The following is a 16403-nucleotide window of genomic DNA, read 5'->3' as shown; positions in this document are numbered from 1 at the left end:
ACGGGTCGTTCTCCAAAGGAGAACGGGCCGTTCTGCTTGGAGAACGGGGCGTTTCCCTTGCAGAACGGGCCGTTCTGATTGGAGAACGGGGCGTTGTAACATCCCAGTTTTCAAAATGGTTATTATTACTATTATTATTATTATTATTATTTAGTCATAATTTGGTGATTATATTTTACTTCAATTGTAACTAATTCACACTCCATTTATGCTTAATTGTAGGCTTTAGAAAGATATGTGTATTATTGGGCTTAATTAGATAGTTGTGATTTTCTTTGTTAAAACCGTTTTTCGCTGGGCTGATTGGCAAGCCTCGGTGTTTAGGGCATAACTTGGGCTGTGATGGTCCAAATGATGCAAAATTGGTGTCAATGGAAATATAAGAGACAAACGCACAACTTTTACAGAAATAGCCATTTACAAAATCGGTCGTTTAGGAGGTCAAAATTGGAATTTGATTGATACAATTGTTTCTCGCTGGACTGATTGGCAAGCCTCGGTTTGTGGGGTATAACTTGGTCGGTGGTTGTTCAAATGATACAAACTTGGTGGCTATGGAAAGATAAGAGAAAATCCTACAACTTTCATGAAGAAAATATTTTCAGATTCGGCTGTCTATAAGGTCCAAATCAGTAGCTAAAGTCGGTGAGGAAAAGAACATGGCACCAACTCCATTAATTCACACCAACTCCATTAATTCATCCCACCAACTTCTATAATTCATTCCACTAATTCATTCCACTTAGTTTTGTCTAAGATTTTTTCATTATTTTCCATTTTTTAATGTGTCTTGAAGGCTATAAATAGCCCTTCACTTCTCCATTGCAAACCATCCCTCAATTCTCATTCTCTCTTCTCTTATACTCTCTTCTTCTCCTCTTCTTCTCTTTGAAGACCTAGAGGAATCCATAGGAGGTGGTTCTATCCTAGTAGAAGGAGCCTAGAGGAGGAAGCTCTTCTTTAGTTTCAGTGCCTGTTATCCAGGTAAGGGGGGGAGTGAGAAATCTCGCTCTGGGTGTGGGATTGTATGCTGGGTAGTGGGATTGGCCCCCAATCCTGTGTTTGTTGTATGTTATATTGTTTGTATGTTCTAATTGCTTGGTTAATATGTGTGTATGAATAGAAATTCTGTTGAGATTATGATTGTGAAAGTTATGAATATGATATGATAATGTGAATGTGATGTTTCTAATGATATGATGTGATGATGAAATATGATGTGAAATGACCATGAGATATGATTGACCATGAGATAGATAATGTGATAATGTGACAATGAGATATGAAATGTGATAAAGAGAAATGACCATGGAAAGTGATAAAGTGATATGAGAATGCATAGAGTCTTGTTTGACATGCATCATTTGCATAAAGTGATAAGGGTACGATATGGAATACGCCGCCAGAGAAGGCCCCCTAGTGTAAAAGCTGTGGGGATCAGTCCTTGGGGATGGCTCGGTTTGGAAGTCCCAGTCTCGCCCATTGTGTGCATGGGATGTATCTTGCGCGGCTTAGCTATCCCGACGAGACTCTGGTAGTATGTCCTTCTAGTGAGAGTGCGCAGAGGTTGTGTCCCGGCATGTACTCCTAGACTACTCTTTGTGTATTGCTAGCGGCAATATACTACGTGATAAGTGACTGGCGCCACATGCATGATAAAATGTAGTCTGTGTCCATACATGTGTCTTTTGATATTATATGACAAATGGATATGCCTTGAATGAGTAAGATGTGATATTGTTAATCTATGTTATATATGTTTTGTTTGTGTTTGGCTATCTAGTATATATATTCCTACACTGTGAGCCGAGTGAGATGTTTTCGCACTCCCTTTTTCTTTGTGTTGTTTTTCTTTAACCGTTATACAGGTGATTATCAGCATGAGGCTGAGGATGTTGGTGGTGAAGCTTAGGCTTCTTTATGGGCTATGCTCTGATAGGACATGTGACATCGGGGTATAGATAAGATTAGATTAGGTTGTTAATGTTATTTTAAATTACTTTGAAAACTTTGAGATTTATTTCTTTGTAATTTCCGCTGATTATGTTTGTTAAAAATGTGATACTCTTTAAACATGTTTGATTATTAAAGTTATATTATTTAAATTTATTGATTTATGATATGCGGGGTAGAGGGTGTCACATTTAGTGGTATCAGAGCAAGTCGATCTAATCGACCGTGAGTTATGAGTCTACTATGCTTGTTTGGTAGATTAATAATGTGATGAGTTGATTGATGTGCTAATATGATGATTGATTATGTTGTGTGCATTGTGTTCTCAGGATTTGTTTGATAGACATGATATAATTTGATGATGCTATTTTTGATTGCTCTTTTCATAATTGCTTATTTGTTTGATACTTCTTGCTTACGTGAGAAGTAGTGGTTGAGTAGTATCACTCTTATGGTGAGCTTATGTACCAATAGTACGGATAAAGCCTATTGAGACCTTAGAATTAGGAGAGACATTAATTTGTCAAAAGTTTACGATTAATGAAATTTAGGAATCTATAGTAGTAGCGATTGAATCCAAGGAGGTTGTATCTGAAAATTGGAGTTTTGATATTTTGATGAGAGGTTGAAACGTTCCTTGAGTATTGGTGCTTCATGTTAACTTTTATGGTTTAGGTAATATGTGAATATTATTCTCTAAGTCCTTTGCACTAAATATGTGAGCTGTTTTGGTCTAGGATTGTAATGGAAAGCTTGAATATGAGTTTAAGGTGGAAAGGAGTGAGTTTGGAATGGTTGAGGTATTTTGTGAAATGTTAGTACATTATTGCTGTATAATATGGGGATTATTTTCGTTAAAATTTTGTTGTGCCTGTATGAGTATCATATTGACAGAATCAGATTTTACAGTCTTCACAAAAGTAGTAGCTTTGGACGTTATCTTTCTAATGGAACTGGAATCAGGTAAAACGGAGGTATAGAACTCTAGTTATAGCTACTTTGGTGATCAAAGGTCTAGTTATAAGCGCTGAATATATCTGCTGCGGTTTTTGAAATTTGTAGCTAAGAAGATGATCTTTTTAGAATTCTATGTCTTCGTAGGAGTTGTAGCTTATTCTCTTATCTTTATTTTGAGATAGGTTTGAGATCATTTGAATAAGTATAACTCTCTAGGTATCATTTTCTTTAAACATTGTTGAAGGGATATGTATGGTTTCATGATATTTTTGAATCGTTAGGCAATGCAAGGATAAGAATTGATTTTGTTTTGGGGTGTTTGCATAAGGATTGAGAGGTTGTTTAAAGGTTGTATAATGCTATGTGATAAAGTTTGTTCATGTACATGCTTATCGATGGTATATTTGAAGGTTTAAAGTTGGTATTCTAATATGATTTAGTAAGCATGTATGTTGATATGTGGATAGATTACCTTAGGGATCAATTGGTGAATGTCGTGTGGTTAGTGAGATTGATCTTAGGGTGTGATATGATCATATTGTAGTTGAAGGTGGAGATATATTCAAGACGGTTGTATGTTAAGTATTACTATTTTATTTTATCTTATTTATTGATTGATTGATTGATTGATTTATTATTTTTATTGTATAAGATAAGTTTTCTAGTTCTTGTAAATTCCAGTTAAGGTAAACATGGATATGTCTCAGGTAGAAGTTGTATTTAAGTGGGGAGATATCTAAGCCAATTAGTGAAGATAAGAGTTTTATGATGTTAGCTTATTATTATTGGAGATTTATTGAAGGAATTTCTAAGATAGCTTTGCCCTTAACTACATTCACTAAGAGGAGTATTGTCTTTATGTGGGATAGTAAGTATGAGAGTAGTTCCAACTCTTAAGGCAAGATTGACTAGTGTTAATACTACTAGATTTTAGTAAGTCTTTTGTGGAACATAGTTATGTTTCTAAGATAAGATTGGATAGAGTGTGGATGCAAGAAGGAACAGATAAGTAGCTTATGATTCTAGAAAATTGAGAATTTATGAGAAGGAATTACCTTACCCATGACCTTGATTTGAAGACATTACCTATATGATTCTAAGCTTGAGGTATTTAGCGATCATAAGAGTTTTAAATATCTATTGACCAAAAGAGATAGTTAGAAATTTTTAAGGAATAAGATTTTGATCTTACTGGTTATTTGGCCAAAGCCATTGTGGTAACCAATGTTTTGAGTAGGAAACCTTTATATTTTTCCTTATGATTAGAAAGAAGGATCTTTTTAGGGATTTAAGTCTGACTTGTGAGATTACTCCTAGTGGTGAAAAACTAGGTGTGACTCGAGTAACAAGTGGATCATTGAGATAAATTGGAGAAATACAATTAGTTGATTCATATTGGTAACAAGATATGAGACTATAGAATAAGGTGATGGATAGGGGTTTGAATTGGTTGAAGATGGAGCAGTAAAATTAGTGATTTGATATGTATAACATGCTTAGGTGCTTGATCTTTACAGATGATCATAGAAGTAATATCAATATTATGACAGATGCCTTGATTACGATGATCACTAATATATTTAAGGATTGGATTTGATTGGAGAATTTAGGGACTTATGATTGATGTGTGAGACTACCTTTAGGAACATTGAATTGACTATGGTTGAAAATAACTAGTGAATTAATGGATGAGATTAGAATCTTTTCTAGTGAACCAAGTGGAAAAGATTAGTAGGAATATGATTAAAATTTATAATAATAAAAAAAAAAAAAAAAAAAAAAATTGGAATTGATGTTGTTTTGAGGTGCAAGAATAAATTTGGGTGCTTAGTAATCTTGAAATTAGAAAGATGATCTTAAAGGGAGTTTTAAGAGCTACTAAGGTGCATCAGAGTGGCGCAGCGGAAGCGTGGTGGCCTTAAGTAAAGAGAGGAATAGAGGATATTATGTACTTATATTTAGTATGGTATAAGTATGAGACAGAACATCAGAAGCCTTTTAGGACTTTTGTAGCCTTTAGATGTTCCTGTTTGGAAGTGAAATAATATGTCTAGACTCTGTTGTGGATTTTCCAAGGAAATTTAAGAAGAATCTTGAACGAGTCATAGTCAAACCTCTTCGTTTCAAAAATTCGAGGACGAATTTCTTAAAAGGGGGGAAGTATTGTAACATCCCAGTTTTCAAAATGGTTATTATTACTATTATTATTATTATTATTATTTAGTCATAATTTGGTGATTATATTTTACTTCAATTGTAACTAATTCACACTCCATTTATGCTTAATTGTAGGCTTTAGAAAGATATGTGTATTATTGGGCTTAATTAGATAGTTGTGATTTTCTTTGTTAAAACCGTTTTTCGCTGGGCTGATTGGCAAGCCTCGGTGTTTAGGGCATAACTTGGGCTGTGATGGTCCAAATGATGCAAAATTGGTGTCAATGGAAATATAAGAGACAAACGCACAACTTTTACAGAAATAGCCATTTACAAAATCGGTCGTTTAGGAGGTCAAAATTGGAATTTGATTGATACAATTGTTTCTCGCTGGACTGATTGGCAAGCCTCGGTTTGTGGGGTATAACTTGGTCGGTGGTTGTTCAAATGATACAAACTTGGTGGCTATGGAAAGATAAGAGAAAATCCTACAACTTTCATGAAGAAAATATTTTCAGATTCGGCTGTCTATAAGGTCCAAATCAGTAGCTAAAGTCGGTGAGGAAAAGAACATGGCACCAACTCCATTAATTCACACCAACTCCATTAATTCATCCCACCAACTTCTATAATTCATTCCACTAATTCATTCCACTTAGTTTTGTCTAAGATTTTTTCATTATTTTCCATTTTTTAATGTGTCTTGAAGGCTATAAATAGCCCTTCACTTCTCCATTGCAAACCATCCCTCAATTCTCATTCTCTCTTCTCTTATACTCTCTTCTTCTCCTCTTCTTCTCTTTGAAGACCTAGAGGAATCCATAGGAGGTGGTTCTATCCTAGTAGAAGGAGCCTAGAGGAGGAAGCTCTTCTTTAGTTTCAGTGCCTGTTATCCAGGTAAGGGGGGGAGTGAGAAATCTCGCTCTGGGTGTGGGATTGTATGCTGGGTAGTGGGATTGGCCCCCAATCCTGTGTTTGTTGTATGTTATATTGTTTGTATGTTCTAATTGCTTGGTTAATATGTGTGTATGAATAGAAATTCTGTTGAGATTATGATTGTGAAAGTTATGAATATGATATGATAATGTGAATGTGATGTTTCTAATGATATGATGTGATGATGAAATATGATGTGAAATGACCATGAGATATGATTGACCATGAGATAGATAATGTGATAATGTGACAATGAGATATGAAATGTGATAAAGAGAAATGACCATGGAAAGTGATAAAGTGATATGAGAATGCATAGAGTCTTGTTTGACATGCATCATTTGCATAAAGTGATAAGGGTACGATATGGAATACGCCGCCAGAGAAGGCCCCCTAGTGTAAAAGCTGTGGGGATCAGTCCTTGGGGATGGCTCGGTTTGGAAGTCCCAGTCTCGCCCATTGTGTGCATGGGATGTATCTTGCGCGGCTTAGCTATCCCGACGAGACTCTGGTAGTATGTCCTTCTAGTGAGAGTGCGCAGAGGTTGTGTCCCGGCATGTACTCCTAGACTACTCTTTGTGTATTGCTAGCGGCAATATACTACGTGATAAGTGACTGGCGCCACATGCATGATAAAATGTAGTCTGTGTCCATACATGTGTCTTTTGATATTATATGACAAATGGATATGCCTTGAATGAGTAAGATGTGATATTGTTAATCTATGTTATATATGTTTTGTTTGTGTTTGGCTATCTAGTATATATATTCCTACACTGTGAGCCGAGTGAGATGTTTTCGCACTCCCTTTTTCTTTGTGTTGTTTTTCTTTAACCGTTATACAGGTGATTATCAGCATGAGGCTGAGGATGTTGGTGGTGAAGCTTAGGCTTCTTTATGGGCTATGCTCTGATAGGACATGTGACATCGGGGTATAGATAAGATTAGATTAGGTTGTTAATGTTATTTTAAATTACTTTGAAAACTTTGAGATTTATTTCTTTGTAATTTCCGCTGATTATGTTTGTTAAAAATGTGATACTCTTTAAACATGTTTGATTATTAAAGTTATATTATTTAAATTTATTGATTTATGATATGCGGGGTAGAGGGTGTCACATACCTTAGGTCATCACATTATGAAGAAACTATTTTTTGTAACTTCATTTTGGATGTGAAAAATCATGTCGGCAAATTATATCAAACATGTTGATAATTAACTATGGAGAGTTATTCATATTAAATATAACATGAATAAAGGTTTAATGTATAATTTAATTCATTTTTATTTAATACTATTTTTAATCTTAATTATAAGTAAAAAATTATTTTTTTTATCCTAATTATAAGATTTAATTATTAATTTTTAAAATTATTTGAAGTTAAATTTTTTTATACTATTCATTTATTATTAACTCTATTTTTTATGTATCCACTTATAGTTAGCATTAAATATGATAATTACTTAAAATAAATGATATATTTAGAATAAAATTTAAATTTAGGATACAATTAGAAGTAATTATATTATTTTTTTTTTATCTTGATTATTTGTCCTATATTACTTATAATTAAAACTAGAAGTAATATAATATAAACTAATTAAAAAATTTATCTTTCACGCACTTATCTTTTACTTTCTTTTTATGAAATAATTTTAATTTTTACTCTATTTTTTACTTTTTCTTCTCTTCTCTTCTCTTTTCTCTCTAATTATTTCTTCCCCACCAACCATAGCATTAATATCTAGAAACCAAACTTGATACCATTAATTTGTTTCAGTGTTTTTTAGAGGACATTAACTGGTTTTAGTTAATCACTTATTTGATGGTAAACATTAATAAATATGAAGCGAAGATAATTTTTTTTTAATAGTTTCTTTTATATTTTATTTCATCTAGTAATTTTTTTAAAATGAAAAAATAAAAATACATACAAACTAGCAAGTGTCTTGCCTGTATTTTTAAAAGAAAAGAAATAGCGAAATATTTTGCGAAGCATTGATCGGATCTTACCCGGTCCTGGGTCACCGCGACAGCATAGCATATCAAAAATCAAAAATCAAAAATCAAAATCCACTACTTTTGTTTCAAACCAAGTCCGCTAAACATCCAAATCCCATGTTTCGTCCTCGCTATTACTTGACATGCTTTCTTCTCTTCCTCCTCGTACTTTCCGTCCTCTCCATCTCCCAATCGCAATCCCCCTCCGCTGCCAAGAAAAAGCGCATGAGAGACAAAGTTCGCAATATGTATGTTCATATATCACCATTGCCAAACCTTCTTATTATTCTTTCTCATTCCCTACTCTCTTTCACATTTCATTTTCCCATCGATTCATCCCTTTCTCAGCTATTCTTAGCTCATTTATCTAAATTTGGTAAGGGAATAACACGATATGAAAACTGAGGTTCAAGTTTTCCCAAGGTGTATAAAACATATTGATTATTTTGTATATTTTGCTACTTCAATCCTTGAATTATACTCATAATGAATTTTGTAGATTATCGGTGGTAAGCATTGTCATAATCATAACCTTTGAAGTAGGATGAGTAGTGATTTCTTCCCTGGCATTTGGCAACAAATGATTGTCAGTGTTGTTGATTTATGGCTCTCCTGTTTGTAGGTTTTACCACGCATATGACAACTATATGATGTATGCATTTCCGGTCAGTTAATGTTGTTATTCATCATTTGTTATTATTAACTTGCTATAGTGTGCAATGTTAAGTTTGTTATACTATTGCAGCATGACGAGCTAAAACCCCTCACTAAAACTTTCACCAACTCCTTAAGTGAGTTGGGAAATTTGAAGGTAATTGACATCTCTATTTAAGAACACCAGAGGAAAATTAGTCAGAGAACTGTGGAAATGACTGTTTACTTTTGCAGCTTGAACACTTGCCTCAAGACTACAACGGTTCTGCACTTACGCTTATTGAATCGCTGTCTAGGTATATGGATCCAGCGACTAAATGAGCTGTTAGTTTGTGTAATTCTGTTTTTATTCAGTTTGATCTTTTTTTCTGATGGGTGCATCATGTGTATATTGTTGAACTGGAAACTGATGCATATTGTTTCTGCGCCTTTAGCCTTGTTATTATGGGCAATAACACTGAATTTGAGAGGGCGGTGCTGTGGCTTTCGGAAAATCTAACATTTGATGTTGATGCACGCATAAATCTTTTTGAGGTAAATATTGGATTTGGATGAAGTTATTGTATCTAAAGCTTTGTTTATTACGATGCCAGATTACTCTAGATTTGAAAAGGCGGTTGCTTTAATTTCTAAATGATACTGATAAATATTTACTCTAAACACTTGAATTCTGAAGTGCAATAATGTGTTTTCCTTATCACTTGATTGTAATCATCCAGTGCAACATAAGAGTTCTTGGAGGACTTGTCTCTGCTCACTTACTTGCATCTGATTCTTCAAAGAAATTGTTTCAAGGAGCTTACGAGAATCAGCTGCTACTTCTGGCTGAAGATTTAGGGAAACGCTTTCTACCTGCATTCAATACGCCTACTGGATTGCCATATGCATGGATTAACTTAAAGGTACAATATAGAACTTCAAATTCTGACATTATGTAAATTTTGCATTTAGAGGTCTAGTGGCCAGCTTACAGTTTATTTTCATTTAATTTGGTTGTAAGCATTTGACTGTTTGAATATAGGTGTGGTAATAATATTCCTGTAACCAACTATCAAGAATTCTCATTGTAGGGTAAGGTTGTAAACTGTACTGTTACATGATCCTGTCATTATTTGCTTTGGAGTTCCCCCCAAAATATTGAACTCCTTTGTTTGATATCCTCTTCTCTCACTCTGCTTCACATTTCCTTGGCTGTGTCACTTTTCCAGCACGTTTTTCCTGGCCAGTGCTGCCGCTGTCTCTAGATATTGCCCTTCCCATTGTCAAATCAACAAGCTAACCCCATCATTGGATTCAAAGTTATCCATCTTGGGGGCTATTTTTAGGTTGATCATTCCATCCATGCTTGCCACCCGTCTCTGTTGCCCCTACAATGTTCTGGTGTGAAACTGTGCACCAGTCCACCTTTTCAGTAAATTCCTCCATCCATAGATCGGCTTGTCTTGTGTATCCTGGTCTACCACAGCCCATTTGTGTGGTTCCACCACTCCAAGAGGCTGTTTGACCTTGTCTCTGTTGTGTGTAGTGCTCTTTGGCTCTGTTTCTGTCCATTTGGACCTTCTGCTGCATGGGTTATTCTGTTCCATCCCTGTTTGTTTGCATTCCTATCAGTTTGGCTCTGTTTGGTCTTTTTGTTTATGTTCCTGCTTGAATTGACATATTCTGTTTGTTCCTACTCTTGCTTCTACTTGCCATGTTCATTGCACTGTATGACTGTTTAACTTTGGCTCTGGTAGGGCTGTTGATTGAGTTTTATCAGTCATTTTCAAGCCCATTCTAGACAGATCAATTCTTCCCATTTTGTACATGTTTTCCAAAGATTTTGATAATTTTGAAAAAGTATGGGCCTGCGCCTGCGCATATGATAGGAGGCTCACTATGAATATTTCTAATGGTGCTTTCTCTCGTGCATCTTTCTAGCAATGTCTCTTCTCCTTGGCCATGCAACAGTCCAACCATGTCTTCTGATTGTGCATCATTCCAGCCATCATTCTTTTTATGTTACATTTCCATGGCAATGCTTATTTTGTTATCTCTGACTCCTACAGTCAACAGTTATTGGGATGCGTCATTTTGTTCTGTCGTCTCTCCAGCTATCAGGTTTATGGACTCAAATTATTTTTTTAATCATTTTCCTTGTTAAATGTGTTTATTTGTAACAAGCTAAGAGCTTAGTAAGCTTCAGCTTTATGCCTTCATAGAATATTACGAGTCTAACTATGTTAGGAGTGTTATTAGGCTGGGTATGTAGTAGTTATACAGCACAAGTACATGACCTAGTATATTAGCATAAAAACAAGCATTTGGTTATATGATAGAACCCAATTCAAAGTAGCCAATATAGTTTATGATTATGTCATTTGAATTATGTTATCATAGTTTATCTTTAGGATTATGTTATTTGAATTTATTTTCACAGCTTATTTTTAGTTAGGATTTATCATTTGAATTCGGTTATCATAGCTTATCTTTAGGATTTAATTTAGGATTATGTTATCTGATTTTTTTTTTTTATCATAGCTTATCTTTAGGAATTATATTCTTTTATCAATTTTAGGGAGTTAGTTGAGGGGGATGATAATGAATACCAAGTAGCTTTAGAGAGGGCAATTATTGCAAACATTTTATTGGATTGTAATTAGAGCCGGTGCTCTGGGAGAGGGAGGCAGTAGATTAATCTGCCAATCTCTATTTTTTATTTTAAATAGTAATACCTGCTGAATTTTGGGTTTCCATCATTATATCTCTGTTGTTTCCGTTGATTTTAAAGGAATAAGAACAGTTAACTTTTACAGTTCTGTACCAGATTACAAGATATATTATACATTAAAATAAAGTAGATAGATGAAGTATTGATTTGTTTTTTAATTGTATAGAATTTTGTAGACTTGATATACATAATGGGAACTTCAAATCCAACAGTTGAATTGATAAAATTCCATGTTCATAAAAAGTTATTAAATGGAATAAGTTTGGCCAGACTTGTTTTTGTTGCAAGTAAATCCCCCATCTACACATACACCAAAGACTTTACTCTTTTAGCATTATAAGATGTTAGTCTTTGTATTTAAAACTTGAACCATGTTGCTTCAATTTTTAAGCATAGAAAATTTATAAATTATAGCCTGTTGCATTTTCGTTAAGTTTTTTTGTACCCTTTTAGAATGATATATAACTCTGCACCAATGCAAAATATTCTGTGCACAGTATGGAGTAATGGAGAATGAGACTACAGAAACAAGCACTTCAGGGTGTGGTGAGAGGTCTAGCTTAGTGTTTTAAGAATAGGGTATAGTAAAATGATGTTTGTTTGCTTCTAATTTCCCATCTCTGTGCAGGTTCTCTGATTCTTGAAATGGGTGCTTTATCAAAAATGACTGGTGACCCCATATATGAATCAGTAGCTTTACGAGCTCTTCGCAAGCTATGGAGTATGCAGAGCTCATTAAAACTATTTGGAACCACACTGGATGTGGCAACTGGACAATGGATTGAATATTCGTCAGGAATTGGAGCTGGTAGGTTTGCTCTGACTCTGAACTGGGATATTTTCCATATTTCAGTTCGTTGGATAAATTAGCATATCATCTGCATGTTTATCGTCTGTTGGTTTTAGAAATGAATTGTTTGCAATCATGCCTCTTGACCCAGTGGTTGTAAGGCTTGCCCTAAGATAGAAATGGTTGATTTAGTGTTCTTAGGTTCGATTCTCGTTTGTGTTAGAATAATGTTTGATCAACTGAAAATACACCCTACAAGCGAAGATTAGTTTTTGATTATTAACTTTAAAACATTGCATGAACTATGTCCATAGATATAAAAAAAAAATTACCTGTTTGCTCCTGTTGAAAATATTTGATAATTTTAGTTACATCTAAACTTACAAATGCTGATCGGCTGGCCTTAATGTTTCTTATGTTGGAATTTTGTTCCTGGATTATTCTAGGGGTTTTAGAAATTAACTGTCTGCGCCGGTTGAAAATATTTGATAATTTTAGTTACATCTAAACTTACAAATGCTAATTGGCTGGTCTTGATGTTTCTTATGTTGGATTTTTTTTTTTTCTGGATTATTCTAGGGGTTGATTCCTTCTATGAGTATCTACTTAAAGCGCATATCCTTTTTGGGAAGGAGGACTTTTGGAAAATGTTTCATTCTGCTTATGTTGCGGTGCAGAAATATTTCAGACATGGTCCCTGGTATCACACTAACTTCAAAAGTGTTTGTTTTTATTTTATGCTATCTGTATCAGTATGTTTATACTGTAATTGAAAAGTGAAAACTATGGATGGGAGAATGTGATCAACAGTTGTAACCGATTCATTGGCCTATTGCAGGTACCATGAAGCTGATATGAGAACAGGAAGAGCAACTTATTGGCAGCTTACAAGCCTTCAAGCATTTTGGCCTGGCCTACAGGTTAGTAGCCGGACTTCGCATTTTTTACTCGTAAAAATTAGGTTTGATATATTTCTGAGTTTATACAACTTATGGAAACCAGGTTCTTGTTGGGGATGTTATCGCTGCTAATTCATCTCACCGTGAGTTCTTCCATGTGTGGAAGAGATTTGGTGTGCTACCAGAGAGGTATTTTTTGATTGTGCTAGTTTCGTTATAGCATTGGTCTCTTTGTATTTTGCCGTCAATCTGTCATCAGGTTTTTGTTCTTACAGTACTATATAATATATCACATTGAATCATAAATCCATGTAAAGGTATTTGCTGGACCACCAGATGCTTCACCCTACTGAAAAATATTACCCATTACGTCCTGAATTGGCTGAGTCAACATTCTACTTATATCAAGCTACTAAAGGTCTGATAGTTCCTCTATCTTTGTACTTTCTGTTTGTTGATATCGAGGCGTTAAGTTCGTCTGCTTCTAAAATAGCACCCTCTTGCAAAGATTGGTGCACATGTCAATACTTCTTTCAGTGATAAAAAAGGGTCTCGGATTCTTAAATTTAAGAAGATATCTATTAGCAAATAGCATCCTTGAAATCAAATAAGCTGCGGCTTTACTTGTTCATGTTGTATTACATTAGTACTTGGCTTTTTATCTTAGTATTTTGTATCAACACAACATCATAACAATATTTCAGTTTTATTGATGAAATGTATTCTCTTTTAAATTTAATGATTAATCTCTGCAAATGTCAATAGAGAGAATCCTATCTGACCAATAGTGATATATTGTAGTCACATCACTTCTTCGCATTAACCTCTGTTAATTTCAGATCCATGGTATATTGAAGTCGGTGAATCAATAGTCAATTCCCTTAATTTATACACCAAAGTTGAAGGAGGGTTTGCAAGTGTTAAGGATGTGACAACGATGCAATTGGAAGATCATCAACATAGTTTTTTTCTTGCTGAAACGTGAGACCTTTTCATTCCTCTTGTATCATGCAAAATTTAAAATAACAAAACAAAATTAAAAAATGAGATCTTTTCACTCAATAGTTGGATTTGAGTTTTTCTGAGTAGTGATCCTGTGTTTTCTGCAGGTGCAAATATTTATATCTTCTATTTGACGATTCATTTGTACATGAGAACAATTACGTATTTACCACTGAAGGTCATCCCCTTCCGGTACTAAGCACTTGGCATGAAGAGCTTCCTGTAGCTTATATTCCAACTAATTGGACTTTCGTGAAGGTATTTTAGCAATTCACCGTTCTGATTATAGATTTTTTTTATATAGATAAATGGGGAAAGTGTGTATAAGTCCCCTGAACTTTTCCTCACTTTCAAAACGTCGCTATGAACTTTAAAGCTGTGTCCCAATTAGTCTCTAAACTACACCAATTACACCATTAGACCTTCTATCCACCCGCTGTTGAGTCTCTAATTGTGATGTGGCAAAATCATAGCCCCCATCCTGATTGTTTTATTGATCTATCCTTTAAAATATTCTTTTATCAAAATTTTGAACCTTATAATTTTAAAAAATTAAATAAAAAATTTGGGACAAAATTGAGATGTAATTTCTTAAAAGAGTTTTTTGTGTTGTTTTTCCATTAAAGTTAGAGTTTTATCTCAGTAACATGTGGTGACTTTAGTGAAACCCTTTGTTACACTTATTTCTGATATGAAATTCCAATTTTGATTAGAGAAATACACAAAAAAACACCTAAGGAATTGCATCTATGTTCTGTCCGAAAACTTATAAGCTTACCATTCTACCATAGCACAAATACAATGACTAGCGACTATTTCCCCATCACTTTCAGTCGGTTTTGCTGTGTCTGAGTTTCTTTCCACATTTAATGTTTTTTATGCAACTTCTTATCATTCCCATTATCTCTTCACCTATTTCTGCCATCTGATACACACGGAGATGAATCAATAATTAGAAATTATCTTATGATTCCTTTGTTATTATTTATTAGAAGAGATGACACTGCGTGCTTCTATATTTAAAAAAGTAAAATGTAAAATGAAAAGAAAAGTGAAAAAAGTAAAACATGTTACTACTTTTATAGAAAAAACCGTCAAATATGGTTTTACAGTCATTAATAATTATTTTGTTTTAAACTTTTGTGAGTTTTTTTTAATTTTATTCTTTAATTAACAAATAACAAATACTAAGGGATAAAAATGTCAAACAAAATGTGCACATGAAAATGAAGAATTTCTTTTATATATAAGTACTCAGTTACCTCACCTAGGGAGGTAAAGATATTGTTATTTTAGTACTCTTCCATTAGTAAGATAATGACAGGTGGATGAAAGGATCTATTAGTGTAATTGTCGTAGTTTAGGGACTAATTTATACAAAATTAGAGTTCATGGTGACACTTTGCTAATCGGTCAAAGTTTAGAGGCTTTATATACAAATTTTGATTTCTATTTCTTCCTCTTCATTTGCATGTGATGTTGAGACAACAATTCTATGAATCTTTCTTCGCTGGCAATAAAAAGATAAATACTAGTGTTTTCTTAATTTTTTTTCTCTTAGAAAAGAAAACTAAACTTTTCTTGTTAGGAATATATGGGGGGTTTGGTTCAACAATTTGTGTGGTCCTTCACCTACACAAAACCCCATAACAATGCGTATTTATCTTACTGTGCAGAGGCGATCAACAGTGAATCGAATCAGTGCAATGTCTTTGCAAGTATGTCCTGCTATGAATTTAAAGTCAGGTCAACATATTGAGAGTGCTTGCCACATCCCCGATGCCCGTGGTGATTACAGGTGTTTGACTGATGAAGATTGTGGAGTTGATGCCACTACATGCAGAAGAAGATCATGTAGCATGGCTGGTTATTGTGGCCTATGGCTCATCATATGATACAGGCATTTTTTTAGGAACAGAAATTATAAGCGAAAATTACATTATACAAAATTTTAAATGCAATCGCAGCTTTGTCAACCATTAATTAGCACCCAGGATTAGAGTAAATTGGTAGGTACACACATTTGACCAGTTTTGTTTAGATCGCATATTCTGAGGCATTCTTTTTTTTGTTTTTTTTTTAATAAAAATGTATAATTTCTTCTCACCAATTTGGTCCTGTAGGAGTAAAATGACACTTTTAGTTGCAATTCTATATTTAAGATGAAAATTGAGTACAAATGTTTTATTAAAGAATATAAGTAACAAATTATTTGAGCTAATAACTTTTAATATTGTATTTTGCCATTACACATGCCTTAAATTTAATTTGATACTTTAAAGTTTTGTATTTATTTCCCCATGCAGCTCTTATCCTTCCCATTTAATACATACCAGGTAGTA

At 34.0% G+C, this 16403-nt stretch overlaps 1 protein-coding gene across 4 annotated transcripts; it reads left to right on the top strand.

The window, feature by feature from the left end:
- The first annotated feature begins 1368 nt into the window (after nucleotides 1–1368).
- LOC109793983 (Glycosyl hydrolase family 47 protein) lies at nucleotides 1369–16167 on the top strand. Of its 4 annotated transcripts, XM_083075476.1 has the most exons (16): nucleotides 1369–5964; nucleotides 6849–6935; nucleotides 8629–8671; nucleotides 8752–8817; nucleotides 8895–8956; nucleotides 9095–9194; nucleotides 9380–9562; nucleotides 11868–11916; nucleotides 11999–12178; nucleotides 12740–12860; nucleotides 12999–13080; nucleotides 13163–13248; nucleotides 13377–13477; nucleotides 13899–14040; nucleotides 14169–14319; nucleotides 15738–16167. In XM_083075476.1, the coding sequence occupies exons 2-16, from the start codon at nucleotides 6901–6903 to the stop codon at nucleotides 15954–15956; spliced, it is 1620 nt and encodes a 539-aa protein (XP_082931602.1). In that variant the 5' UTR covers nucleotides 1369–5964; nucleotides 6849–6900; the 3' UTR covers nucleotides 15957–16167. The 4 variants fall into 4 exon arrangements, with proteins under 4 accessions (XP_082931602.1, XP_082931601.1, XP_020209050.1 ...); XM_083075475.1 differs by lacking the exon at nucleotides 1369–5964 and having other exon boundaries at nucleotides 6342–6935; XM_020353461.3 differs by lacking the exons at nucleotides 1369–5964; nucleotides 6849–6935 and adding an exon at nucleotides 7966–8254.
- Nucleotides 16168–16403: the final 236 nt, after the last annotated feature.

The sequence above is a fragment of the Cajanus cajan genome, chromosome 5 (assembly GCF_000230855.2).
Source record: "Cajanus cajan strain Asha chromosome 5, NIPB_CcT2T_4, whole genome shotgun sequence".
Taxonomy (NCBI): domain Eukaryota; kingdom Viridiplantae; phylum Streptophyta; class Magnoliopsida; order Fabales; family Fabaceae; genus Cajanus; species Cajanus cajan.
This window is presented reverse-complemented; position numbering and strand designations above follow the sequence as displayed.